Source organism: Sorex fumeus, unplaced genomic scaffold, assembly GCF_029834395.1.
Source record: "Sorex fumeus unplaced genomic scaffold, SorFum_2.1 ptg000098l, whole genome shotgun sequence".
NCBI lineage: Eukaryota > Metazoa > Chordata > Mammalia > Eulipotyphla > Soricidae > Sorex > Sorex fumeus.
Window position 1 is genome coordinate 89,292,373 of NW_026606155.1, and position 27,866 is coordinate 89,320,238.

The 27,866-nt window shown below is 47.9% G+C and overlaps 1 protein-coding gene, 2 non-coding genes and 1 pseudogene across 3 annotated transcripts; 3 read left to right on the forward strand and 1 right to left on the reverse strand.

Moving 5' to 3' along the window:
- The first annotated feature begins 15,655 nt into the window (after nucleotides 1-15,655).
- LOC130041884 (60S ribosomal protein L21-like) lies at nucleotides 15,656-20,842 on the forward strand. The gene is made up of 5 exons (XM_056134165.1): nucleotides 15,656-15,742; nucleotides 16,240-16,301; nucleotides 19,475-19,587; nucleotides 20,257-20,407; nucleotides 20,724-20,842. Exons 1-5 carry the CDS (start codon nucleotides 15,676-15,678, stop codon nucleotides 20,811-20,813), a joined length of 483 nt encoding a protein of 160 aa, XP_055990140.1. The 5' UTR covers nucleotides 15,656-15,675; the 3' UTR covers nucleotides 20,814-20,842.
- LOC130041883 (zinc finger CCHC-type and RNA-binding motif-containing protein 1-like) lies at nucleotides 18,068-18,763 on the reverse strand (annotated as a pseudogene).
- LOC130042208 (small nucleolar RNA SNORD102) lies at nucleotides 19,307-19,383 on the forward strand. Its single transcript, XR_008795162.1, has one exon. It is a non-coding gene; the product is annotated as a small nucleolar RNA SNORD102 (small nucleolar RNA).
- LOC130042234 (small nucleolar RNA SNORA27) lies at nucleotides 19,629-19,755 on the forward strand. Its single transcript, XR_008795181.1, has one exon. It is a non-coding gene; the product is annotated as a small nucleolar RNA SNORA27 (small nucleolar RNA).
- Nucleotides 20,843-27,866: the final 7,024 nt, after the last annotated feature.

Below are 27,866 nucleotides of genomic sequence, written 5' to 3' on the forward strand. Positions count from 1 at the left end.
CAGAAGGAGAGCACTCAGAGAGAGTGGGCCGAAAGGGTCTTCCACCACAGCAGCCAGCTGCAATCAGGAGATATCTAAGGTGTCAAATTGTACTCTGGGACTTGGGGAGATAATGCCCCAAATATCTATTCTCCTAATCCTGCAGTCTTATACTTAGAAAAATAAGGTAAGAGGTGAGAAACCACACGGCATAAAGAGGTTTAGTTACTGGCAGATCATCTTGGTGCCCTCTAGCCGCTTGCTGAACGCAGTGCTGGTGGGCACCATATTGATCATATTGATCATATTCTCCATCCTAACAGAGCCTGAGAGGAAATCCCTGAGCTGAGGACAGACTATTATCAGGAGAGCTTATTCCAGCAGACAAACAGACCTGGCCCTGCCAATCCATATCTGACTGCTCTGATGGAAGCCAACCCTTCTAGTCTGAAAGCACCTTTGGAATGCCCAGGCATACAAAGGTCCATTGCCTTTTCTCTTTTTCTTTTGTATTTATGGCACCGTGGTTTAAAATACTGTTACTGAAAGTATATCATGTGCATCACTTAACCTTCTTACAGCACCCAGTTCTCATCCAAATTAACCACTTTTCCCTATCATTGTCATAGTGGTCCCTTTCTCGACGTAAACCACATCTCCCTACTCTGTCAAGCTCTCTAGGAGGACCCGTTTTCCTGCCTTTTGTTCCTACGGTCTTTGGGCATTATTGTCCTACCATGATACTTGTATATCTACAAGTGAGTGGGGTCAGTCAGTGTTTGTCCTCCCTCTGACTCATTTAAGTCAGCATGATACTCTCTAGATCTATCCGTGTATCAGCAAATTTCATGAGTCCATTTTTTCTAATGACTGTGTCATATTCCATTGTGAATATGTATCATAGTTTCTTCATCTTGAGTACTTAGGTTGTTAACAGATTATGGTTCTATTGAACAGTGCTGCAATGAACATAAGAATTCTGATGCATTTTCTGTTTTGTGCTTTGGGGCCCTTGGGTGTATGTCCCAAGTGGAATTGTGGATCGTATGGGAGTTCAATTCCTAGTTTTCTGAGGAATGTTCAGCTGTCTTCCCAAAAGGCTGGAGCAGCCGACCTTCCCCAGCAGTGAATGAGAATTCTTTTTGCCCTGTACCCATGCCAACACAGGTGGTTATTGTTCTTTGTGATGAGTGTGACTCTCTGTGGTGTGAGGTGATATCTCATTGCTTTGATTTGCATTTTCTAATGCTTTGTGATGTTTATTTTTCATGTGCTTTTTTGGCATTTCCATTTCTTCTTTGGATGGAGTGATAGCACTGCAAATAGGGCATTTGCCTTGCAAGCGGCCGACCCAGGTTTGATTCCTCCATCCCTCCTGGAAAGCCCAGCAAGCTACCAAGAGTTTCCTGCCCACACGACAGAGCCTTACAAGCTCCCTGTGGCATATTTGATATGCCAAAAACAGTAACAACAAGTCTCACAATGGAGACATTCCTGGTGCCCGCTCGAGCAAATTGGTGTGCAATGTGAGGATAGTGCTACAGTGCTATATTTTGTCTTTGAGGAATTTTCTGTTCATCTCTTCTTGCCGTTTTTTGATGGGGTTGGATTTTTTTCTCCTTGTCCAGTTCTACCAGTGCTTTGTCTATCTTGGCTATTAGCTTTTTCTTAGATGCATGGTAAGCAAAGAATTTCTCCCAGTTTGTGGGCTGTTTTTCTATTTTGATTATTATTTTCTTTGAGGTACAGCAACTTCTTAACTTACTGGAGTCTCATTTATTGTCTTTGCTTCCACTTATTTTGTTAGTGGTATTTCACCCTTAAAGATGCCTCTGACTTCAATGTCTTGGAAAGTTATGTCTATGTTTTCTCTTTTTTTTTTAATTAAAAACTTTGAGGGCCTGTGTTCTCTGGTCTGTGATCTCCCTGAATACATATCTTTATTGCTGCCTCTATGCCTCTTTCTTTGCTTGCTTAATTTTTCTCCAAGCCGCTGTTCTCCCTTAAATGTTGTATCCTACTTTTTTGTCTCTGTGGAGTGATAGCACAGCAGGTAGGGTATTTGCCTTGCACGCAGCCAACATGGCAGACCCGAGTTCCATTCCTCCGCCCCTCAGGGAGAGCCCGGCAAGCTACTGAGAGTATCTTGCCCTCACAGCAGAGCCTGGCAAGCTACCCGTGACGTATTCGGTATGCCAAACACAGTAACGATGAGTCTTACAATGGAGTAGTTACTCAGCCCACTCAAGAAAATCGATGAACAATGGGAGGACAGTGACAGTGTCTCTTTGCTTGCACTTCTTTCCTCTCTGGAGAATACTGTGTTCTCTCTTGAACACATGCTTCTTCTTTCTCTCTCCTTACATCTTTCTAAGTAAGTTTTGTTCAATAAAAACTATCTTTCTTTGAGGGTCAGGTGATAGCACAGCAGGTAGGGTGAATGTGGCCAACATAGGTTTGATTCCCAAGCTTCCCCCCTAAGGGCCCCCAAACCAGTCAGCAAGAATCCCTGAGTGTGGAGTCAGACGGAAACCCTAAGCACCAGCTGTTGTAGCTCTAAAACAAAGCAGAACAAGACAAACAGAAAAACTACTTGCTTCACTGAAAAAAGTATTTTTTGCAGGTGGATATGTAGTTTTATTTTATTCTAATTATTTTAAGGTAAAGGTAAGGTAAAGGCCCTCCTGCTGATCGTCGATTTGCTCGAGCGGGCCCAGTAATGTCTCCATTGGAGACTTTGTTGTTACTGTGTTTGGCATATCGAATACTCTCGGTAGCTTGCTGGGCTCTCCAGTAGAGTCTCCAATGGAGACGTTACTGGGCCCGCTCGAGCAATTATTTTAAGTTTTATTTAAATAATACGATTATAATGGTGTTTAAGCTTATAGTATTTATAAACAAAGTTACTATGCGCTACCACCTCCAAAACACCCATGACCTTCCACCACTGTCCTTTTGTTATGTAAGGTAAAAATAATATAAGGGTAATAGCAATGTTTCTAAAACAGCCAACTTCTGTCAAGTAGACTCCTCCTAATCATAATCTCATAGAAGTATATAAGCATATTAGTATATGTAAGTATTCTGCGAACAGCTTCATCAAACTGTAAGCTGTTCATTCAGAGAAAAATTTCTATGTAAAAAATTTCAACATTTTGTTAATGGCAAAGTGGAGGAACTGATGTAGGCAGGCAGGTAGATAGAAAAGGGTCTTCATGGCAATGAAATTCTTAGGAAGTAGTAAAACCACCTAGGCCTAATGCTGTTTGGATCCACCTTGAAGATACAGGCAGCAAGACCTGATAAGACCTTTACCTGGAGCTAGCCCAGAAGGCTGGACCCATTCTCCCAGAGAAGATACAGCAGGAACAAAGATAAAGGAAAGGAGTTTCAAAGAAGATCATCCCAACTCTATCCCTTAGCAGCAACCCTAGCAATGGGATCTTACCTAGCTAGGACTTCCCATGTGGGGCCGATTGAAGAACCCCATATAAAGCCCTCCCGTTGATCGTCGATTTGCTCGAGCGGGCCCAGTAACGTCTCCATTGGAGACTTTGTTGTTACTGTGTCTGGCATATCGAATACTCTCGGTAGCTTGCCGGGCTCTCCGAGAGGGGCGGAGGAATCGAACTCGGGTCGGCCATGTTGGCCGCTTGTAAGGCGAACGCCCTACCCGCTGTGCTATTGCTCCAGCCCATCTTGAACAAAGGAAGCGCACACATATGCTGCCCAAGTCTATGTGCTGCTTGAGCCTCAAGGCCAAACACATGTGGTCTTTGAGCACATGTGTCACTCATGTCTTCCCTCTTGAGGTGTGTACTAGGGCTCTTTCCATGGATGGGGAAGTCCACTTCTCTCTTGAACATGTTACTCTCTCACACACACATTTTCTCTCACTCCTTCCCCTTCCTAACACCCTCCAAGTAAAATCTGATCCACTTGAATTCTTGTCTCTTCCTGAAAATCTTTTCTATGAGACAGGACAAACTACCTGGAAATCATGGGTAAGGCCTAGGACTGACTTTTCTTTCCTGACAAGAGCAATCCCTCACTCCAGCTTAAGTCTTTCAGGTTTCCTCAAAAGATCAGATGGTGGGGACCAACTTCTATGCAGAGAACACCATGCAGATGTCAGGTGAGGCTTGACGGGGATGGTGGGGCCTCGTGGGGCTGGCAGGACTCGAGGTCTTCTCCACAGAGGAGCTCGTTACATTCCTTTAAAATCTTAAGCTTCCCAACTGTCCCAGGGTGGCAGAGGTGGATTGGGAGAAGGTGACCATCTCTCTCCTCCCCGACTTACATAAACCATCAAAGGGGGCCCACTGACTTCAGAACCACAAAAACATGCTTATGTGTAGAAAAGTCATCAACAAGAGCACAGGCTATATTGACCTTCTAGAAATGGCAGATGTTCTCCAAGGCAATACAAAAACAACAGGCAATCTTACTAATTTGAAGGATGCAGAAGAAAGACTTCATGGGAGGATGGAGATGTTCTCTTGGTTTCAGAAGAGAAGCCGTGGAATGTCACACTGTAATGCAGTGCTTGAATTCACGTATTTTGTCTTGTGAAAATTATATATCAATAAGAACCGGAGCAGTAGTATAGCATGTGGGACATTTGCCTTTGACTTGGCTGACCTGGGTTCGATCCTTGGCATTTCATATGGTCCCCTGAACTCCGCCAGGTGAATTAAGACATTGACTGTGAAACCTTCCCACAAGGAACAGCCCAGGCCCATTGCCTTTATGAACTTCTCTGGGGAACTGACTCAATATTGAAGGACGAAATAATGCCAAGTGTACACTGATACTACAAACTATAACACTATTGAAAACAGGAGTCCTAATGTAAAGTGAATTCATTTCAGAACAGGAAATGAAACTCACAAATCACACTTAAGGTGTGTGTAAGTCTACTTTTCATTTTTATGTCATTGAGGACCATGAAAACCAAAGTCCGCGTGTGCTACAATGGAGCATTCACTTAGAAGCTGCTTTATTGGATTATACGGCACCTTTATAAGCACAACTAGAGTAAAGCTCAGGACACCGCGGGAACAACCCGGGCAAGGGGGAGAGGACAAAGAGAAGAGGAGGCTGTTGGCCTGGGAGAGGAAGTCAGGTGACTGGGAAATGAGTAGATTTTCTTTAAAGGGACCCAACAGTGGGACACTTTTGTGGAGGCTGGGGAGAAGAGCATAGGAGAAGACCAGTAGGAGGCAAGGCGTGACATCAGGAAATCTTCAGGGTAGCAGAAACTTGGGCATCACCAGCTAGGACCTGGCGGTGTTGCTGTCACCAGGAACGCAACTTGTCGCATTCTCTGGAACAACAGCTAAACTCTTCACATCATGGCTACTGGGAGGATGGAAGCAGGGAAGAGCAGCTCAGTTTCCCCTGAAGGGGCTGGGGACCAAGGAAGCCAGTTACTTCCTGCTGAAAACCGTAACCAGAAGACGGTGTCACAGAGATTGTATCTGCTCCGCTTGAGGAGATACCAGACGATATCCCGCAGATATCCTGAAAAAGTGCAGAAGCTTCCCCAACCATGAGAAAAGCCCCAGTGTGCAGGGGATACACACAGGAAGGAGCAGAGCCTTTCCTGACGGTGGGATCCACCTAAGATTCCTGCTTGGAAGGGAAGTTTCAGACACCAAGGAGATGAAGGAAGTTTCTAGATAAGTATCTCCACAACCCACGTCCCAGGCCCATGGACGGCTGTTGCTCCTGTGGGTTTGAGTGTGTGGGGAAGGCCAGGGAGGGATATTGTGTCGCTAGGAAATTGCAATACAACATGTTCTTTTGGTCAAATGTTTTAATATTAAGCTGAGTTGGTGTTAATAACAAATATAGATGATATTCTTTAAAAAGAAGTGAAGGCGATGTCACAGCAAGTGTGGACAGTGGCTTCTTCTGAAGCTCGTTACTGGCAGTGGTGCGGGTTGGATGGCTAAGTCAGGGGCTCCCGCTGAAAGTACAGGACAAATCTGGGGACAGAGAGGCAGTGCTTAGCGACCAAAGCCACAATAGCATGGTCCCTGCCAGGCTCAGGAGACCAGAAGGGTCCAGGATGCAAGTCAGCCTGGGCTGTGGGTCCATGGACACTTTGCAGATTGTCCCAGGTACTGGAGCCTGGGCCCTCCCCCAATCAGGCCTGTCCCACCCACCTCTCTTCCTCTGTGACCAGCTCCAGTCCCTGAACCAGGTGAGAAACTGCTCATGAGGCTGCAGGCGGCAGTTCTCCGTAGCCTGCTGGAGCAGAACAATCTCCAGGAGGATCTTCTTCTCCTGGGATATGGTGAAGGAATGAATGGAAAGTACTAAGTGGGGTGTGGTGCCATCCAGGGCTGCCCAAAGGCCAACTAGAAGGAAATATCCACAGGGATATCCCTTCACTATGTCCATCAGCATCTCCACTTGTCTGAGATCAGATAACACCCCTCCACCAGGAAGTTCTCCTTGATGGATCTCTGACCCCACAACCACATACAAGTCTCCCATTGTTTCATTCTCCTACCACGAGTGTCAGACCTGAGGGACAGAAACAAGCAGGTCTCGACAGAGCACCAGGGGACAGGGAAGTCAGGTCCACTCCTCCATTCCCCTGAAGTCCCAGCTGCTCACCTTCTCGAAATTCTCCTTTTTGATCTCCTCCCCCTAGAAACAAAGAAACAAGTGCATGGGAAAGGGCCACAGGGTATCCTGGACCAGGCTCTGAACTCAAAGGACAGGACCTGGGTTTCAGGGACTCAGGCCTACCGCCCTGTGACACACTGTGGGTGTCACTTGGGGACCAGGACCTTGTCCCTGAGGTGGATCCTGAGGTCACTCTGCCCCACGCCTCCTCTGAGGGATGGACTTGGGGATGCCCCTGATCTCAGGTGGTTCTGCACCAGGGGCTCTGCTGATCCCCGGGAACTGGAGACCAGAACTGGGAGCCACATGCTACTCCTGCCTTGGGTGCGACCCCACACACAGGGAGCCCCCGGAGTCTCCCTCAGGAGGGCTGCCCAGGGCCTAGATTCAGAGGGTGGGGGACTCCAGCCAACCTCGCCCCAGCCCACTAACCACAAAATCCACAATCTCTCTGTCCAGTTGGTCCAGCTCCTGGAGGTAGGGCCCCAGGAAGGGGATCACGCCCTGTGCCGACGGGGCCATTAGAAAGGGGCACTGTACCTGGGGTTCCCAGGACACCCCCAGGCCTCAGTCTCCCATGCCTCGCTACAGGTGAGCAGGAGCCCGTCTGTGAACCCCAAGGTCCTCCTCCCTGAGCGGCTGAGAGCCTCCCTTGGTTCAAGGGTCCCTGCACTCTCCCTGGGGTTCCCCCACGCTCTCCACACACCAGCTCTGAAGCCGCCTGCTTCGTCCTGGGGGTTGGACGGGGTCAGCAGGAGGCAGGGCAGGGACGGACCTCCTTTCTGAGGAAAGACCCTGGTGGGGGTCCCGCACACTCCCCTCACCTGCCCCAGGGATCTCTGCTGGCCTCTCCCGAGGTTCTTCAGCCAGGATGCAAAGCTGAATCCCTGCCCCTCCTGGGGATGAGCACACGTCTCTGAGCCTCTGGGCCTGTCTCTGAGCCTCTGGGCCCACACACCCAACCCCTCACTCCTCCCTCAGGCCAAACTGAGGAGAACAGTGACAGCAGAGCCTACAGCCTCCACCCAGAGCAGCAGCCGCATGCAGATGACCCCAAGGCCTCCTGCCCCACAGCACCCAACAGGCCCTGACCCCACTCACAAGCCTGCCCTTCCCATGCAGACCAGACCTAGAAAGTCACAGAAACCACATGGGAACCCAGGACATGCCCCTCCCTCCTGCCTCCTCCATGCAGGCCTCCAGCCTGCACACTACCTTTGGGGGCTTGCAGCGGCTATGTCGCTGGGCCTGTCTTGTCAGGGCCCTCAGCTTCCACCGGCTCCACCTAGGGAGGGAACATTTTTGTCCCTAGGGAGTGACTCTTCTTCCCCTGGCCCCCGGGTGGGACACTAGTGGGCAGCAGCTGCCTGTGCAGTGTCTTGGGCTCCCGCAGCATGAGCTCAGGGCTAGTAGGTGGTGACTTAACCGCCCCCCCCCCCCATCCCACTGTGCACAGCTTGGTTTGGGCAGTGCTGAGGCCTGGACATGAGGGTCCATGACCAGGAACACACTGAACGTCTGTGATTCAGATGGAGTCAGTGGGAGTCTAGTCTGAGACCACGCAGCATGACCCACCCCATCGTCCAGTCACTCACTGTCCCCGGGACCAGCATCACTGGGTCAGAGCACCCAGACCTTGGCACCCATGCAGGCCCACTAGACTGGGGGGTTCACAGACAGTTCAGCACTGGTAGCCCCAACTCCACATACCCTGTTTCTGGCTCTCCTCATCCCTGACGCTTAAGGAAACTGGAAACGGGACCAGAGCTCAGGTGAAAACCCTGAGTCCCTGGGTCCCCCGTCCAGTGCCCTGACCCCCAAGCTGCTGTTCCCAGGGGCCTCAGTTTATTGAGGGGCACTACAGACAGATCTCAGTGGCCACTGAGAGTCTGGGGTCTACGAGGGACACAGGGATCCACAAGGATACTCCAGGAGACATTGTGCACGACTCGAGGAAGGAGAGGCAGGACGATGGGCCCCCACTGGGACGGGTCCCGAACCCAGTGCCCCCAACTCCACAGGGACTCCTGCCCCCAACATACCTGGGCCACGAGGATTCAGTACTCCAGCATCCGTGCCCGTGTGGACAGGTTCAGGTCCCCACGGCAGGTGGTAAGGACACAGGTGGCCACAGAGAGAAACTGGTTCTTGGTGGCCCGAACAGTGGGGCACACACGCCCATGTTTCTGCCTCTTTTTCTTAGACCAGAGGGCCCCCGGGAAGTTGTAGGGCAACAGCTCCAGAAACAGCTTCTGGGGAGAGTACCAGTCTCACCCATGGCCACCCCCAGGGAGACAGGACACAGGACACGGCCAGTCTCATATCGGCTTGTGGGATGTGCTGGACACTGAGGGCTCAGGACCCCGGAGCCCAGACTGACTGCGGGGTGCAGTCACAGGGCCCCTGTGAACTGCTTTGGGGCCCTGCAGGATCAGGGCCCTCCCTGCTCCCTTCTCTGTGCCCCTCAGAGACACATTTCCTTGTGGCAGCTGCCAGGTGGCTGGTTCCTGCATCCCCCATAAAGGAAACCGCCGTAGGGGCCTCATGGAAAAGTCTTAGGTAATCAGACCACAGCAGACACTCGGACCCCTGACAGCAGTCTTTGTGACACAAAGACCGGAATTTCTCACTGCTCTCTGCCAAGCTCACGGACAAACACCCCGTCTCATGTGCCCCTGACATGCACATTCTCGGCCATCAGGACAGTGTAGGTCTGGGAGCTGGCACAGGGGTGAGTGTGGGCAGTGAGGGCCGCTGCCCAAATTGGTGCTGGGAAGGCAGGGGTGCGCAGGCGCTGCCTCTCACCGCATTGATGAAGGTCAGCTGCTCGGCCACCAGCAGGGCAGGAAACGTGCTGATGGAGACCTGCTCGCTCCCAAGCTCCTCGCAGGAGCCCTCAGCTGCCTCTCTGACCCTTCTGGCCTCTGCACACGAGCTGGCACCATGAGGGTCTCCAGACGCTGTGTCCTCCAACTCTTCCCGTGCTGCTGTGGCTGCCACTGATGCTTCAACAGGCTCCGGTTCTAGGGCAGCCCACGGAGGCAGGCCCAGCTCCTTAGGTGGGTCTGGGATAACTGCTGGACCTGGAGCAACCTCTGAGGAGAAGGAGCTTGCCTCAGGGTCCCACCAAGAAGAAGCCAGAAACAGAGGAGCCCGGTCCCCCGAGCATGATGTGCAGGAGCCTGGCCACCCCAGAGGGCAGGGCCTTTACCCTCGGCCCTGGTCAGAGCGGTCAGGAGAAGCTCCTTCTTCACGTGCATTTGGAAGCCAGAGCCAGACAGATGCGCCTGGATGCAGCCGACCATGGATGGCACGTGGACACAGCACAGCAACTCAGCACAGCACTCAGGCCCAGCCCCATACACGGGACTCAGGGCTCTGGGAAGAATGCTGGGAGCTGTCAGGACCCTGGAATGAGCCTCCCCTGCTCCCACAAAATGTCCCCTCACCTGGAGCCCCACTGAGCCATCATGTCACTGAGAAGTTCCACAAGGAATCTGTGAGTGGGTCCCCAGCCATCTGCCCCCAAGGTCATGAGAATGACCCTCCCACCTGGGCATCTCCTGGGCTGCTGTGAATTGTAGAACACCTGCTCGGCACATCTGCTGCTGAAGGCCCAGGATGCTGAGCAGGAGGGTTGACAGGAGGCCAGACAAAGGGCAGTGGGGCAGGGAATGTGGGTCACTCGGGGAGACCCAGCCCAATCTGCTCTGTTTCCTGAGCCCTGTGACTTCTGTAAAGCCCCATATGACTCAGCGACCCTCTCTGGGAGGTTCCCATGGTGGGGAAATGATGACTGAGCTCCGGCTTCTACCCACACATGGCACCCAACACAGCCCCGTGTGTCCACTCTGGATGGGGACAGGCGGGCACAGTCTGGGCCCTGGACCACTCACTGCTTCAGTACATCTTCGTAGTTGATAACTTGCTCCAAGTACGGGAGGAGGCATCCAGACCTAGAAGCAGGACAGTGGCCCATGGAGTGTCTAGACACATGGCAGGATTCTGAGCTCAGACCAGGACTGAGTCCCAGGGAGTCGCTCTGCTCTCCTGTGACAATGTTGTGTGGAGAAATGCTGCACAACTAGGTGCTGCTTTGACATATGCAAAGACCAAACCATCAAAAACCTTCTCTTGTTCCAGGATGCTGGGTCAACTGTGTATCCTCCCGAGACTTCTAATCACCCACAGCAATGCTGAGAGGAAGACCAGGGCATGGAGGAACAGATATGCTTTGGAGTGAAGGGTGGGGGTCCTATCCATGTACTTTGAGGGTCCCAAACCACAGTGCTGAGCTGTTAATCTGCAGAGGGGCGGGAACAAAAATGAACAAGAAGCTCATGGTCAGGAGACCAGGCAGCGTCCCGACCCACCCCATGTCCCCTCCAGGACCTTGTGTGATTCTCCCTCCACCACCTGTGTTCAGAACCAGCGACTCTCAGAGAGGCCTGGCTCCTTCTGAGGACCCCAGGCTGGAGGCAGACACGGCCCAGGGCTGGCAGGGCGGCTCTCACCAGCACAGCATCTGCTGCAGGATCCATGGTGGAATGGGGAAATACAGGCCGGTAGGAAGGATGGTGGTGACAGTGGAGAACTTCTGCTCAGGGGAGGCTGGCACCTGGGAGACCAGCAGGTCCAAAGTTGCCACATTGAGGGTCAGCATAGTGCAGGCCTCATCCAGAGACCGCACGCATACAGGCTTCTCCTGCTGGGTGGGCAGGGGGTGGGGCAAGAAGGTCAGTGAGTTCCCAAGGGGCCAGATTCTGAGGGGCTGGAACCCAGAACTGTGAGAAACCAGCTCCTCGGGGTGAAAACAGGAGCCTCCACATCTGTGAGTAATCGAGCTGATGGACATTAGCTGACCCTGTGATGGAGAGCATTGGGGATTGGATCACTCTGAGATGGGCCGTGGACACCTCGTGCGACACCCCAAGTGGACACCATGGAAGACTCACAGATGTCTTGGGCTGGGATCTTGGCTCTGCGCCCACCTCCCCATCTCAGACCCTGAGTGTGGGAGCAACTGTCACCTGCTCACCTGTTCCGAGCACTGGGTGTCATTGCAGGTGCTAGGCCCCAGGTCCATGTCCTGGGAAGTAGAACAGCTGCTTCACACCAACGGCTCAACAGGGATGTCCCGAGCTGAGCTCTGCAAAAACAGTCGCTCTCACCTCAGGAAGGGACCTCACATGAGGGGCCCCTTGAAGTTTCTATTTGGTCCAACAGTGAAATATCGTCTCTCACCACAGAGATTGCACACCGCCAAAGGAATAAGAACAACCAGTGCTGGCACAGATGAGGGAGAAAGGGGTTCTCAGTCATTGTTGGGGGGAAGGCCGACTGACCCAGCCTTTTTGGAATATGGCCATTCCCCAAAAAACTAGAAATTGAGCTTCCATGTGATCCCGCAATGTCACTTTGAGGAAATAACCTCAGACTTAAAACCACATAACTGAAATATCAATGGCACTTGTATGTACATTGCAGCACTGTTCACAATAGCCTTAATCTGGAAACAGTCTAAGTGTCAAGAACACAGGACTGAATATGAACATTATGGTACGTCTATACAACAGAATACTACACAGCCATCAGGAGAAAGAGGTTATGAAATCTGCTCAGAAATAGATGAACATGAAGAGTATGGCGCTGAGTGAATTGAGTTAGTGGTAGAGGGACTGGCATACAATGACTGCACTCATTTTGGTATATAAATAATATGAAATTAGTTTCCAAGTACAGTAGAAACATGGATCAGTATGACTGGTTCACAAGATTGGTGGTAGAAGGTGAGGGCAGTTAGGATTGATAAAGGACCACTATGACAAAGTATTTGGAAATGATGAATGTGAATAAGAACCATGAATAAGAAAGTAGGGAACGGAATTAACATGATAACCTGTATTGCAAACTATAATGGTTGAAAGGATGCAGGAGATACGAGAGAGAAAGGGAGACAGACAGAAACAGATAGAGACAAAAATAGAGGGGAGAGAGAGTCAGAGAGACAGAGAGAGAAAGTGAGAAGAATATTGTGTGCCATAATATTCAGGCCCCACTGCCCTTTGTCTGGCCTCCTGTCAACCCTCCTGCTCAGCATCCTGGGCCTTCAGCAGCAGATGTGCCGAGCAGGTGTTCTACAATTCACAGCAGCCCAGGAGATGCCCAGGTGGGAGGGTCATTCTCAAGGTGAGGGTGGTGGCTAGGAAGCTAAGAACATTGGTCGTGGGAAATATACACTGGTGAAGGGACAGGTGTTGGAATGTGTATAACTGAAACTCAATCAAGAACAACTTTGAAACTGAGTATCTCACCGGGATTCAATACTTTTAAAACTGTTTTGTCAAGAAGAGTTCATGACACAAACAACCTTCCATCACAAGGAAGCTGCTCCTTCCCATAATAACACAACTTCACTCTCCTCAGACTCCTTGGCCCATAGCCCACAGCCCATACTTACACAATCAGATTTAACTCACACACATATGCACATACACAAACATACACACTCACACACAGACACACATGCAGGAACAGGGGTGTGAGTCCACTGAGGTGCATCACAACTGTGAACTATTGACCCTGTTGGCCCAGTATTACCCTTGAGCTTCTCCTTACCTGGGAGAGGGGTAGTGGGTGGGGAGGAGCCCTTCTGCACAATCTGCAGGGACAGCGATGACCCTCACTCTGGGCTCGCCTCAGCCAGAGCCCCTGAACACAGGAAGACAACGTGAAAACATGTCTATTGCTTCTCAGTTCAAGTGAACTAGATGGTCACTTTCTCAAGAATGAACCCACCAGGGAACCAGGATTCTAAAGCAGTTGGTGATGATCACTAGGGAAGTGAGGTCATTTTCCAGGGTTCTATGAGCTCATGTATTCCTTCCATCCAACCAAATACCCTCCCCTGCTATGGCACCCACTTTCTGAACCAGGGAGTTGAGAGGTTTTCCGGACTATCTGGAAACAGAATGTGGGTCCCAACTCTGATGATTCAATTGAACTAGACTTTCTATGTCTCCCCTGTCTGGGCTGACCAGACCCCAGGTCCCTAACTCCAAAGAAGCATCTTTCCTCCCACAGGCCTGGGAAACCTCTCCCCTCTCTGGCTTCCTCTCCTCTGCAAAAGCAAATGTCACTGAGTTTTGGGACAGGATGTCAGTCTCAGGGAGGCAGAGTCTGTGCACGAGTCAAGGGCTACTGGTGTCCCCCACAGCCCCCAAAACTCAGCCCCCTGTCTGGTCACAACTTCCTCCCTCTCTTCAGCCTGCCATATAGGCAACTGTGCATCTGAGTGTCCAGGACCCCAGTGTCCTCCTCATCTCTCCTCATTCTGCTCTAGATGCATTTCACTAATTTCCACAGCACATGGGAACTGCCCTTCCCCCAAAATAAGACCATGACACCCGAGGAACTAGGCCCAATTTGTGACTATGGCTGGGAATCACTTGGGGAACTGCATTCCCAGATGGGCTACAGGCACAAGTGTTTCCAGATGTGCCCACCGAGGGTGGGATCCGAGGTGTGGCTGTCCACTATTGGGATATGACTCGACCATTCCCTCCTTCAAGGACACCAACCTCTCTTGCCCTCAAGCACCCTCCATCCCTGTATCTTGTTTTATCAGGAGCTTCTTCTTAGGCTGAGACTCCCTGAGCAAGCAGAGCAATCCCCGTGAGGCTGCCTGCTGAGAAGCTGCTGTGGAGTCATGGGTGAGGGGTGGGTGCCCAATGGGAGACAGCGAATCTCGCTTGCTAAATAAATACAAAATGGGAGCCACTGATCCCGGCTGGGGATGACCTCGGGCCATGGTGGTCCCCCCCGCAGCGGGTTGCTGGTCATTTCTATGAAGGCCAGGAGACAGCTGCGGTGTGCTTGGTTCAGCGTTTTCGTTGGGATAGATCAGCTACTAGATTGCATACAGACACCCTCAGCCACATCTTTTGTGTTGGAATCTACATATTTGCTTTGCCTTTGAAGTCCTGTGAGTGCCCCACTTCCCTCCCACCCCCTCCCCCCGGCACACACACACATGCCTTTTATAAAAAAATAACTTTTGGTTTCAATTACCTAGTTGGTGGTAGCAGGTGATATTTTGGTTGAAATTGTTCGATTTTATTGCTACTTTTATCAGTGTCTTAACTGGGCACATTTCACTGATTTGTCAGAGGCTCATGTTGTAAGAACAGCCCAGGTTGCTGTTGAAAGTACCCACTTAAGAAATCTTGCGATGGGACCCTGGTGTGTCAGATTAGTCAATTTTTTAACTATTAGACTTTATTCTGTATCTGATAATACATTTCTCTCTTGGAGAATTGCCTCTGAGGAATGAGTAGGATTTTGGAGTCAGAGAAAAAAAGTATAAAAACAGGATGTTTAGCACTTAATGCATGCTTGTTGGCCTTTTTAAGAGTGCATTCGCTGGACTAATGGTGTTAGGTTTCTGCGTTCTATAGAAAGGATGCTTTGGTGTGGTCCATTTTCTCTAGAATTTTCATGTTAGTTGAGAAATAATTTGTTGGGATATTCAAATTCAACCTTGCCCTCTATTTCACTTTGTGATATCAATTTTAGCATGACTGACCAGCAGTGATTAAAATCATTGTTTTGGCCTGTTACTGTTAACAACCACTGCTCAGTTGCCAGTGCTTTGTAGATTTGGCCTCAATTAATTGCCCTGTCTTCCAGATGAGGATCGGGGTGTAAATGGACCCAGAATTGGGTCCATAATTTATTGCTTGTTTTTCCCCTTCTGCCCAACATGTCTCCTATTAAACATGTCAGTCATCATATGTAAATTAATTGGACATTTTGACTGTTAGTAGATGCTGTGTGAAATGTGCTGTGACCAAAAATTAGGTTGATCAGAAGAGTTACTGAAGGTTTTGTGATACTGTCAGTTTGTCTTCTAATTTTCTTCCACGCCCTTCTAGATTAACATGTTCTTAGATCTGACTTTGCTAGGGAAATGCAAGTATTCAAAGTTGAAATTTTTGGTAGAGGTACATATACCAAATTTGTCTTTATATCTTTCACATTTTCCAGTAAAGAGCAGAAATGACCAACACAAAGGGAAAGAGGAGGGGCACCCGCTATATGTTCTCTAGACCTTTTAGAAAACATGGTAAGTACATTACTCCTGAGAAAAGTAAGTATGGCATTTGTAATTTTGCATATGGTTTGTTTTTTATTTTTTTGGCCTATGTTTTATTATAAGATGTATTCCAGTTTTATTTTTTAATGCATTATTATGCTTGTGTTTTTTATTACATTGTTGGTGTTTGTGGTCTTGGTGCTACATTAACTAGCATCTCCCTAACTTGTACTAAAAAGCATGACTTACATAGCTGCATTCATTGTGAATCAGCAAAATTGTAAAATACAACTCTGAATTTATATTAGCTGGATTTATTTATGGTACAGCGGGTGGAGGGGTTGCCTTGCACATGACAAGACTGAGTTTGCCAAGCCTGCCAGAAATGATTCCGAGCGCAGCCAGGAATAAACCCTGAGCACCACCACACCACCAGGGAAACTCAAAAGCTGCCTTTTTGTTTTTTTAAATGCTGAGAGCTGCTTAGTTCATAATTTGTATACTGACTGTGTACTGATGCTTCCCAGGAGTTGTTCCTTTGGCCACGTACATGCGGATATACAAGAAAGGTGATATCGTCGACAGAAAGGTAAGTTACAAATTGGACATAACTTAGTCAATACTTATCCTTTCAGATGGGAAACTTAATAAGCTTTCAGTGTAGACTGTTAATATTTTCAGAAATCTGAATTATTTGTGTTTAAGTTTTTCTCATTACTTAGTTGTTGCTAACATTGAGTTAGAGTTCATTGAGATGTAATTGAATACCTTGTGTAAAGAGTTACTGGTAAGGATGGCTGTGAAAAAATCTTACTCTTGAGAGAAGCTGTGTAAGCCCCTCACTCGCGTAGGAATTACATGGGAAAGGATGTTCGCGGGTTCTCCAGGCTATTTTCTCTTTCACCGCCTGCGTTCGGTGCTCTCAAGACGCTTATCCACCCCAGATGGCTGTTGCCTTGGACGGACGAAGGCCAAGCTGGTTGCTGATTAGTTGCCATTTATTCAATCTCTCGTCTCTCCCAGCTCTCTCCAACCCCCCCTCTCTCTTTCTATCTCTCTAACTGCACAATTCTTTCTTCCCACTGTATCCGTCTCCTCTCTCTCTGCTGTCTCTCAGCTGTCTCCAAAACTGTCTCTCCTTCAATCCATCCCTTTCTCCCCACAGCCACTCTTTTTTATCCTCTCACCACGCCTTCCCAACCATGCCTCCCCACAGGAAACGTGATCAAAAATGTTTTTACAGAAATCCCGCCTGCAGCCCACAGCAAAAGAGCCCTTAAGGTGTGTTTCTCCCCTCCTAGACCTGCAACTTAATCAGCATCTTTAATTTTCCTTCCTTATATTTACCATTCTGTATGGACACAGTATTAGACACTTTAAGGCTTGTAGGGTGACTCTCCTGGGGCCATCTTACCACAGACTCAGACTACAGTACTCAGGCTGGATCAATCATTCCTAACTCCAGCAGGGTCCAAATCTAGTTGTTACTTTTGGATCATGACAGAATTTGTCCATGACCAAACTCTTTTTTTTAAGTGTCCTTGAAAATTTCATTATCATTGAATAAAAATAAATTCTTTAACTTTTTCACAGTTTTTAAAAGTGTTTGCTTTTAATTTTTTGGGGGGGCATAACTGAGGCTTTACTCCTGTCAGTGTTCAAGGGTCACTCTTGGTGATTTTGTGGAATGAATTGACAATTAAGTACAGTTAATCCTTAATTCCTGTACTAATTCTCTGGCCTGGAGAATTGCTTATTTTAAAGAGCACTTCTTGTTAAAATATTTATTTCAAAAGTCCTCATGTAGGGGCTAGAGCGATAGCACAGCGGGTAGGGGGTTTGCCCTGCACGCAGCCAACATGGCTGACACAGGTTCGATTCCCAGCATCCCATATGGTCCCCCGAGCACCGCCAGGAGTGATTCCTGAGAGCATGAGCCAGGAGTAACCCCTGAGCATCACTGGGTGTGATCCCCCGCCCCCAAAAAAGCAAAAAAAAAAGTTCTCATGTAAACTATTTGGATGTGAATAAAATTTTATAAACGTCTCAGAAAATTATTCTTAGTATCTATCCTTTTATTTGGGATGACAGTAAAATTACTATGACAGTATTTTCTTATTCAAATGAACTAATTTCAAGGTAAATGGTTATTATAATATCTTGATTTTAAAATTTTATTCTGGTAAGACAGAAAATGACTTTATAATTATTTTTCAATTTCAATGAACTATTATAGAATAAAAATATTTAATACTAAGTTTTCTTATGCTTGAATACTGAAAATAATCATTATTAGCCCAAATAAACTGGTACCGTCAATATTTTTAAAAATTAATGATATTTACCTAATAAATGTTAATCACTAAGTTCTTCCTCATCACTGAAATACGTGCTTTTCTTTATTCTTGGGCGTCTTGAATCATCTGGTGTTGAGGGACCTCCTGAGTTGGGTTTCTATTTATTTTGTTGTTCTTCAATTTTGGCTTGCTGGAAAGCAGTGGCCTGACTAAGACTGTCAAGAGAAGGATTTTCACCTTCATCTTCACTCTCTTCTACTTCTTCAATTTCTTCTTCTGATTCAGGAATTTTCTTCTTCTTTTTTTCTTTTTTCTTTGGAGGTTCACGTTTTCCAAGCATATTTCTGGGACAGGCATAACTCAAGTGCCCACTTTCCCCACATTCATAACACTTAGATTTATCAAAGTAGTTTCGTCTTCGGATAAACTCAGTTGCCCTTCCATTGTCAATAGCAATACTTGCTTTTATTACTCTACCAAATAACTTTGTTATTTATTGACCTGGTACAATTCTGTGCAGAGTCTTTATCCAAAAGCAAAATAAATGCTACCCCTTTACTCTTCCTGGTATCTTTATCTTTCATTCTAGTAACCTTTACAACTTTGCCATACTTGGAGAATACTCAGTATAAGTCATTGCTGGTCAGGGAAAAAGGCAAGTTGGATACATACACGGTGCTCTTACTTGAGGCCAATCCACCACTCATTTCTTCGGGGGGGCCGACCCAGGGCCCCGATGGGCGTGAGCTCTCAGTTCCTGTGGGGTCCTCCCCTTCTAATGTCGCTGGCGACCCAGGGCCGCAGCAGTGGCGGCAGCATCTCTCCCATGACCAAACTCTTATAGTTAGGACACTTTGGCCAGGCCCATTTCAATGCCAGGGTAGTTTATAGCTCACTGCTTGCCCTGGGTCCTCGTCTGGACCCTGCTTTTGGGGATCTAGGAAGTAAGGGCAACTGAGGCTCAAGTCGAGTGAGCAGATGTCTGAGAGTCAATTATCTGGAGTCAGTCAACTCCCAAGCCACAAGCTTGTCTTTTTAACTATTTTCCTGTATCCATACAAAAAGCAACTGCTCTGAAATAACTAAGCATGCAAAGGACATTAAGGAGAAGAGAAAGACAATATTTACAAATCAAAGTCTGATCAGGAGACAAAGATAATTGACAGGTTGGGGGCAATCAACAAACACAAGCTCCTCCTGGCCAGGGAGGAAGGGCAAACCAATGTTATGCTACAGATGGCTATTAAAAATAGTTAAAACTTTGTGACTAATTTTTAAATACATTATGGTGCTGTAGAGTTTAATGATGATTATCTTTTTGATTGCTTTTTGAAGCAATATATGAAAAAACACACGTCACTGACTCTGAAAGCTCTTGAGTTGCCATTAAAAAGAAAAAGTTCCTTGAATAGCCTTGATAAGAAAGGGAAATAGATGGCATGACATTTGCCTCCTTTGTTTATAGGGAATGGGCACTGTCCAAAAAGGAATGCCCCACAAATGTTACCATGGCAAAACTGGAAGAGTCTACAATGTTACCCAGCATGCTGTTGGCATTGTCGTTAACAAACAAGTCAAGTAAGTAATGTGTATTGGGAGGGTTAACTAGTAATCCCTTATGCCCCCTTCTCACTTTGCCAATTGGACTTATGTCTTAATTGGTCATTCAAGTGGGGCAAAGGAAGCGTCCTTTTAAAACTCAAGCAAACTGGGTGTTTGTCTTGTATCCTGTCAGAGGAGACAACTTGAAAGATCAAAGTAGTGGAACGTCATGGGATTGATTTAAGGTGGTTCTGTTGCCAGAGTGAAAGGTTTAGTAAGTTAATACAGCAACCTGATTTTAGTTTCAATGTCCGTTATCATAAGAAAGAGCTAAAAAGTGGGGCTGTTTGTCCAAACACTAAGTCTTGCAGTAAGATTGATCATTATTGCAAATTTGCCATCACCTTATTCTGTTTTATGAGTAAAAAAATTATGATTAATTGTGACACTGCTAAAAGAGTTTTCTAAATTTTGCTGGTCTAAGACAGAAACCAGTCCACAAGTATAGAAAGGTTGCAGAATGCTATGCTAAATTCAGTTAAATCTTAAGTCCAGTTAAACCTTAAATCCAGTTAATCTGCCCCATCCCCATGCAAAAAAAAAAAATCACAATTATTTTTTTACACTGGCGGTTTTACCTGCAGATTTGTTCCTTCTGAGTTATGTTTTTGGTGAGGCATTTATAAGAGTTCATCTTCTTTCCAGGGGCAAGATTCTTGCCAAGAGAATTAATGTTCGTATTGAGCATATTAAGCACTCTAAGGGTCGAGACAGCTTCTTAAAACGGGTAAAGGAAAATGATCAGAAAAAGAAGGAAGCCAAAGAGAAAGGGACTTGGGTTCAACTGAAGCGCCAGGTGAGTACTTTGAATCTGATCTGTATTAATCTAATTTTCTTTTATGTGAGTATCTCGCCCGCATGGCAGAGCCTGGCAAGCTCCCCGTGAAGTATTTGATATGCCAAACACAGTAACAACAAAGTCTCGAACGGAGACTTTACTGGGCCCGCTCGAGTAAATTGACGAACAATGGGAGGGCCTTTACCTTTACCTTACCTCTTTTACGTGAAATTACATCTGTCATTTTACTGGTTCTTAGAGTACTTTGTGGTTTAAATTAGTCCACAAAGTACTCTAAGAACCAGTACAGTCACCTTTTTTTCCCCTCTTCTAACCTGCTCCACCCAGAGAAGCACACTTTGTAAGAACTAATGGAAAGGAGCCTGAGCTGCTGGAGCCCATTCCCTATGAATTCATGGCATGAGAGGTGTTTGTTTAAAAATAAAGAGACTCCTGTACTATAGAAAATGGTTCTCTTCAGTGTCATGTCGTTCGACCCCCCCCCCCCCCCCCACCAATCCTCCAACTTATTTAAAGCAAACCTTGAGTCGTGTCCTAATTAATTGGGTCTTTTGTCTTTACTATTTAAATTTAATCTTGCTAAAAAATGTGAAAAGGTTTATTGGGCAACCAAATATGCTCTAAAGCTGCTCTGGAAAAAAGATAACACTTAAGTAAAATCTAATTTAACTTCTTGCTTATGCTCAGGAAGTATGGTTACTCCCAATAGTGTCTCAAAGTGCTGTTTTAGAATCAGGAACGTGACTTTGAAATGAATTATTTAACTCCTTTGTGAGTTACTTTCACCTTTTGAGGAATCTTGACTCAGAAAATAATAGGTTCGGGGGGTTGGGGGCAGGCTGGCAGTGATGCTCAAAGGCTAACAGGAGTCACTGCTGGTGGTACTGGAGGCTGTATAAGTGTGGGCGTGCAATACAAAGCACTTTATACTCTTTGAGGCCTTAATACACCTTTTTGTTTTGATCAAGAGTAAAAGTATCAATTAATACTAATGGTTCTGTGGTATTATTGAGCACTTTACATGACCTAGATATTAAAAATTTGGAATCAAATACTCCTGTCCATTTCAAATAAAAGAAAGTGCAAGACAGTTAACTTGCCCAGAGTTAGAAATGATCTATATTAGTGTCTTTTCAGCTGTCCTAGCCCCACTTAATAACGAAGGTGCATTTTAAATCTGTATAAGAGAGTTAACAGTTAGGTTGTTGCTTCCAGTTTCATTTTACAGATATGGCAAGCACTTTGTGCATATAACCAAAGGGGAAGTGATTGTTTACATCTTTAGCTGCCTTTAATATTTTGTTGTAGTAATGGCTGACTGGTCTGGGTTCTATTCCTCCGCCCCTCTTGGAGACCCCAGCAAGCTACCGAGAGTATCTCGCCCACATGGCAAAGCCTGGCAAGCTACCTGTGATGTATTTGATATGCCAAACACAGTAACAACAAGTCTCACAATGGAGATGTTACTGGGCACGCTCGAGCAAATCAATGGACAACAGGAGAACAGTGCTACAGTAATGGCATCTGTTTATTTGGAAGGGAAACTCTTACCTACTAGTACTGGGAACACAACTGGAATTCACTTGGAATCAGAGAGAAATAGCTTCTGGTCTTGGTTGGTGAAATAAAATCCATGTTTTCATGACTAGCCTTTGCTTCTCTGAACTGTAATTTTAATGTAAAAATTTCCTCCACCAGACCCGAAGTTAGAGACATTGAACTTCTAATTCCTCTTGCCTGACAGTGAATGTTCTATGCACTGTCTTGGTAGGTGGGGAGTAAATCACTTGTTTGTGGGCCACATGGCAGTGCATGAATATTGGGCTTGTTAGGGTCCTCCACACAAGTGAGTTGGAAGTTACATTCTTTCACTGTAATGTAAATTTCCCTTTCTGTTGATTCCTTGAAGTGAGGGTATTATCTGCATGCATGCTTCAGGTTAGAACTCTGTTCTAGTTATTTAGCAATCTAATATGCTCGAACCTTTGTTGACCAGGTTGGCTGCGTGCAAGCCAAATGCCCTATCCAGTATAGCACAGCAGTAGCACAGCAGCAGCGCTATGCTATAGTGGGTAGGGCGTTTGCCTTGCACGCAGCCAACACGGCCGACCCGAGTTCGATTCCTCCGCCCCTTTCGGAGAGCCTGGCAAACTACAGAGAGTATCTCGCCCGCAAGGCAAAGCCTGGCAAGCTACCCGTGATGTATTCGATATGCCAAACACAGTAACAAGTCTCACAATGGAGACGTTACTGGGCCCACTCGAGCAAATCAATGAACAATGGGAGGACAGTGACAGTGACAATATGCTCAAGATTCTAGGGCTAGAGTGATAGTACAGAAGGTAGGGCAGCTGTATGGTACCTTGTATGCAGCTGACCCAGGTTCAATCCCCAGCATCCCATATGGTTCCTGAGTACCACCAGGAGTAATTCCTGAGTGCAGAACCAGGAGTAAACCCTTGAGCAATGTTGGGTGTGACTCCCCCCTTCTCCCCCACCCCGTGTATGTGTGTGTGTCTGTGTGTGTGTTTGCGTGTGTGTTTGCTCAAAGCTCAAGTTTCAGAGCTGACTCCCTGAGACTACTGATTTTGTTGTGTGTTCCTGTAAATATTTGACAAATTAGCTGGTAAGGAGATCTGTGAATTTAATTAAGTTGAATCCCTATGCTTTGAGTAATGTGTTTTCTTAACAGGATCATGTGTCCAGGACTCTTTCAAGAACAGGACCTATGGCCTGGCCTAGTTCAGTGCTGTCTTTCCTCACCTTGGCCCACACAGAGACCCGTCAGGTCTGAAAAGCAGGTTACACACTGCTCTTCCTCTGGGGTGTGACTCTCTGTGGCCTCTGGAGCCAATGTGATCCCAGTCAGAAATACATTTCCTTTAATCCACTTTGATCTGACATTTGTGCCTGGGATTAGACAGAGGTCAGAGTTAATTTTTCTGCAGGTAGCTATCCAGTTTTCCTTGCACACTTGTTGAAGAGGCTTTCCTTGTTCCACTTCACATTTCTTGCTCCTTTGTCAAAGATTAAGTGGTCATCTATTTGGGGGGTCCTGGTGATCCTGGGAAATGTACAGCTCCAGGCATCGGATCAAAGGACCTTCATGGAGAGCCTGTGCTCAGTCAGTAAGCGACTCTCCACACCCAGATGCCTTTGTGAATTACCAAAAGTCACAAAGCTATGTGGCCTGAGGCAGAGGGAGCCTTGTGGGGAGAAATCAACATTACAGTTAATCCAAAATTGGGGAAGCCAGGCATCAGCAAAGCATCTATCATGACAGATCCCATGGTCTCTTCAAAACCTTCTATGGTTGATTCTTTCACCACCTTCCATTCAGAGAAATAATCTGACCCAGGAGAGGGACTTTCCCAGGACACACAACTAGGAGCAGGAGGAGCCCAAGAACTTGTGGGAGCACTCTCATCTGTGCACCACCTGCTCCAGGGACTGAGAGGATGGGGAAGGCCTGGTGTGAAGAAAGTTGATGGTAGAAAACAACGGCCAGGAATATTGGTCCATGGTTGGAAGTCTACCTCAAGGGCAGGGGGAGAGGCAGTTGGGCTAGAGAAGGGGCCATTATGACAATGATGGTTGGAAGGGATCACTCTGGATGGGAAATTTGTGCTGAGAGTGGGCAAAGGACCAAACCTGATGGCCTCTCAGTATCTGTATTGCAAATCCTAATGCTCGAAGTAGAGAGAGAGCAAGAAGAAAGGTGCCGGCCAGAGGCAGGCTGGGGTGGGCGGTGGGGAGTGTCAAGAGGGATATGGGGGAATATCTGTGGTGGAAAATGTGCACGGGTAGAGAGATGGGTCTTGGATCACTGAAACTAAGTCATGAAAGCCTTATAACTGTATCTCACGGTGATTTGGTTAAAAAGAAAAGTGACAAAAACTTTAACAAGTTTATGGTAGAAAGTTGATGGGTAGAAACAACACAGAAATTGTTTCTCCATGGGAAGTCAGGCACCAGAAATTCCCCCAGGGTTCCTGCCTGAGGGTCAGCATCATACAGTCCTCAACCTGAGACAGGAGGGACTCAGGGTTTGCATGCTAGGTGGGCAGGGAGGGACAGGGCAGTGACCTCACATGGCCTCATGAGGATTGGACCAGAATTCTCAAGCCAGCAATTCCATGACGTCAGGAACTTGCACAGAGGAGAAACATGAGCCCCTGCACTCAGCAGTGATCCCGTCTTACCCAGAGGATGGTAACTGAGCTCTTTAGAGCACTGGGTTCAGCTGAGGAGCTCACTCTCTTCCAGCATTACAAGTGATGTGAAAAAGTGATGTGACCAAGTCTCAAACATCACCACTGCAGAGACACATTAGAGGAAGACTGCAGATGTTGCCCAGATGACACTGGGATAACCAGAGAGCTGAGCACCTGTGGGCCCCAGGTCCTTCCATGCATCTCCCTGAGGCTTCTGCCCCCAGAGAGAAGGGTGTCTCTGGGAACAAGAGTATGTGGAGGGTTTGAAGCTGTCTCCCTCTTCATCACCAGTTTGATGACTTTCTGGCTGTCTAGGCATCTTGGGAGTGGCAAGCCCCCTAACCCCCCGTCTCTAAGTCAGTGGGTCTGTGACTATGCACATACCCACTGTAGAGAGGTAGAGTTGGAGTCCCTACCTCTCCCCTCGGTGTCTTGGGAAGAACTCTGCAAGGACAACCTGGAGGCTGGGCCAGGAGAAACAGGCACCTGGGAATGCCTCCACCCACGGAGGCAGCAGCCTGAAACCTCGTGGGCTCAGGGATGGGAACTGGGATTCTCCTTTTCCTCATGCAGCCTGGTGTGACCTGGGGTCTGATCCTGACAGACACTCCAGGCTTTCCCACACAACTCCTGGCACTTAACCTTTAACTCAATTTTCAACCCTTGCCTCTGTCCAAGCACAGGCAGGGGAGTGAATCCTCTTAGGTGTTATCAAGGACAAAATCCAGTTGACATGGTGGTCCTGCTCCCTCCTTTTCCTTTGGGTCCCTAATGCCATACAACCAGACATAGCAGCAGGATGAGATTCCTGTCTCGGGGGTCTCCTCAGCCCAGAGCCTCTGAACAGGGGAAACCAACAGGAAACCACCTTCTCTGGACATCTCTAGTCCAGCAACCTTCATGGTTTCCTTTTTGAGATTGAGAGTGCCTGGTCATCAGAGTCTGATGTCTGTTAGTTTCTGTCACCTGGGAGCTGAAGTAGCCAGAGGATTCTGTGGGATTTTTTTTTTTTTGGTGCTTTGGGTCACACCCAGACATACCGAGGGCTTACTCTAGACTCTTCCTCAGGGTTTACTTCTGATGGTGCTCATATGAGGTGCCGAGAACTAAATATGGTTGAACTTTGTGCAAGATCAGTGTGCTATCTCTCAGCCCACCGACTTCATCCTTGGACTCTTAGCCTTCCCTCCTATATTGGTCATTTAAGGAACAAATTAGCTGACAGGGCTCTCACCAAGCTCACTGGAACTGTTATCTCAGAAATATCTCTGAGGAAAGCATGTATTAAATCTTCGTTTTCTCACCCGTTTGAGTCCTAAATCACTTACTGTGACTCTCAGGGGTCCCCGTTCTCTGCCCTGTCCAGTGGTCGTGAGGATAGACCCCGGGACTTATGCTCCCCATCTGCTACACAGGGATGGTTCAAGTAAGACATATGGGTAAGTAACGTGCATCTGAGACACAACCTGAGTCACATGAGAAAGAGAAGGTACCCAGTCAGCAGAGTCAGCTTCTGAGAAGACAGCAGCACAGTCACTCCCGCTGGGGCCTCGGGTCCATCAAGGCCAGGAGGGATTTGAAATTCAAGAAGATTCAGACTCTGCCATCCTGACTCTGCCATTCAGACTCTGCCATTCCACCTGCCATTCACTCCATCATCAAATGGTATATCTCCCAAGGCATCATGTTGGCACGAGAGAAGCAACTTCCAAATGGATCCCAGGGACCCCATAGGGCAGACATATCATAGTTTTCACTGAGGGACTGTGACTGGGATATGACCAAGAGTCACGGGGCTGGGGCAGGTTTTTCTGGAAAACCTCTCATCTCCCTTTGCATCCCCATCCCAAAGCTTGCTGGTTTGTTTGTTTTTTTTTTGTTTCCCTAAAAGGTAAAGGTAAAGGCCCTCCCGTTGATCATGGATTTGCTCTAGTGGGCCCAGTAACATCTCCATTGAAGACTTTGTTGTTACTGTGTTTGGCATATCGAATACGTCACGGGGAGCTTGCCGGGCTCTGCCATGTGGGTGAGATACTCTCGGTAGCTTGACGGGCTCTCCGAGAGGGGCGGAGGAATCGAACTCGGGTCGGCCATGTTGGCTGCGTGCAAGGCAAACGCCCTACCGCTGTGCTATTGCTCTAGCCCTATTTTTTTTTATAGTTTTTTTCCCCTATTTTTTAGGATTCATTTCTGTTTCTCTGTGTGGGTGTCTAGCTGTCTCAAGGATGCCTGAGATGAGGGATAATGTACTTAGTGCCATGGCTTGTAAGTCACATGGGAAACAAAGGCATAGTCCAGAACCACAAACAGAAGAAACTAGCCTTGGTCCTCTGGGGAGCTTGGGGCAGAGAATTGCCCGTTACTGCGGCTGAGGCCGCAGGCCCCGTCTGTTGCTCACCCTGATCCAAGATTTGGTCCGTGTGTGCAGGATTCACAAGCACACGCGTGGGAGCTCTTCCATGCAGAGGCCGGGGCATGTCCCTCTGCAGCAGGCACCATCTCCGCACACGCCGGGCCTCCCGCACTTCCTCTCTCCTCCAGGCTGCCTGCTGCCACCCTGGACCCCCTTCTCACCTCAGGCCTGCGCTCAAAGGCCCTCTCCCAGACAAGTGCCCCCCGAATGCTGTTTGCTCCCAGGTTATCCTTAGGGATCCAGCTCCTGAGAGCCCAGGACCCTTTTTCTCCCTCAAACCCCAAGGATCACAGACCCCCTGCTTGTCCTCATTTTCGTTCTGGGAGCGCAGGTGGCCTTCACCTGTGCTGGCTTCAGGAATGTATCTGACCTCTCATTTGCTCCCTGATGGCAGGACCCCTGGGTGAATTTTAGTAACATCAGTGACACCAACGCCCAGAACACAGTCACGGAATGCACTCAGCGGTGGACTCAAACCCTCTTCACTTTACCCCAACTGGGCTGCAGAGATGCCCTCTTTCCTGAAGCTGAAACAGCCATAGTGACCTCTGCCACACATTTCTCACCTCAGTTTCCACAGAATCTCAGGCATGTCCTGCCCCCTGGTGGCAAGTGTGCAAGTCCTTTAGGCTAGTACCCAAGTCATCTTGACAAAGGAGTGCTTGACATTTCAGGTTGTCCCAGGAACTGGAGCCAGGGCCCTCCTCAGATCGGGGCTGTCCCTCCCACCTCTCCTCCTTTGTGACCAGCTCCAGGGCCTCGAACCAGGTGAGAAACTGCTCCTGGGGCTACAGATTGTAGTTCTCCGCGGCCTTCTGGAGCAGAACAA

Excerpts from the sequence above, each read along its gene's own strand:
- LOC130041884 (XM_056134165.1), top strand. The coding sequence starts at position 15,676 with ATGACCAACACAAAGGGAAAGAGGAGGGGCACCCGCTATATGTTCTCT. Across the intron at positions 15,743-16,239 it reads TAGACCTTTTAGAAAACATG|GAGTTGTTCCTTTGGCCACG; the intron begins GTAAGTACATTA and ends GATGCTTCCCAG. Across the intron at positions 19,588-20,256 it reads GTCGTTAACAAACAAGTCAA|GGGCAAGATTCTTGCCAAGA; the intron begins GTAAGTAATGTG and ends TCTTCTTTCCAG.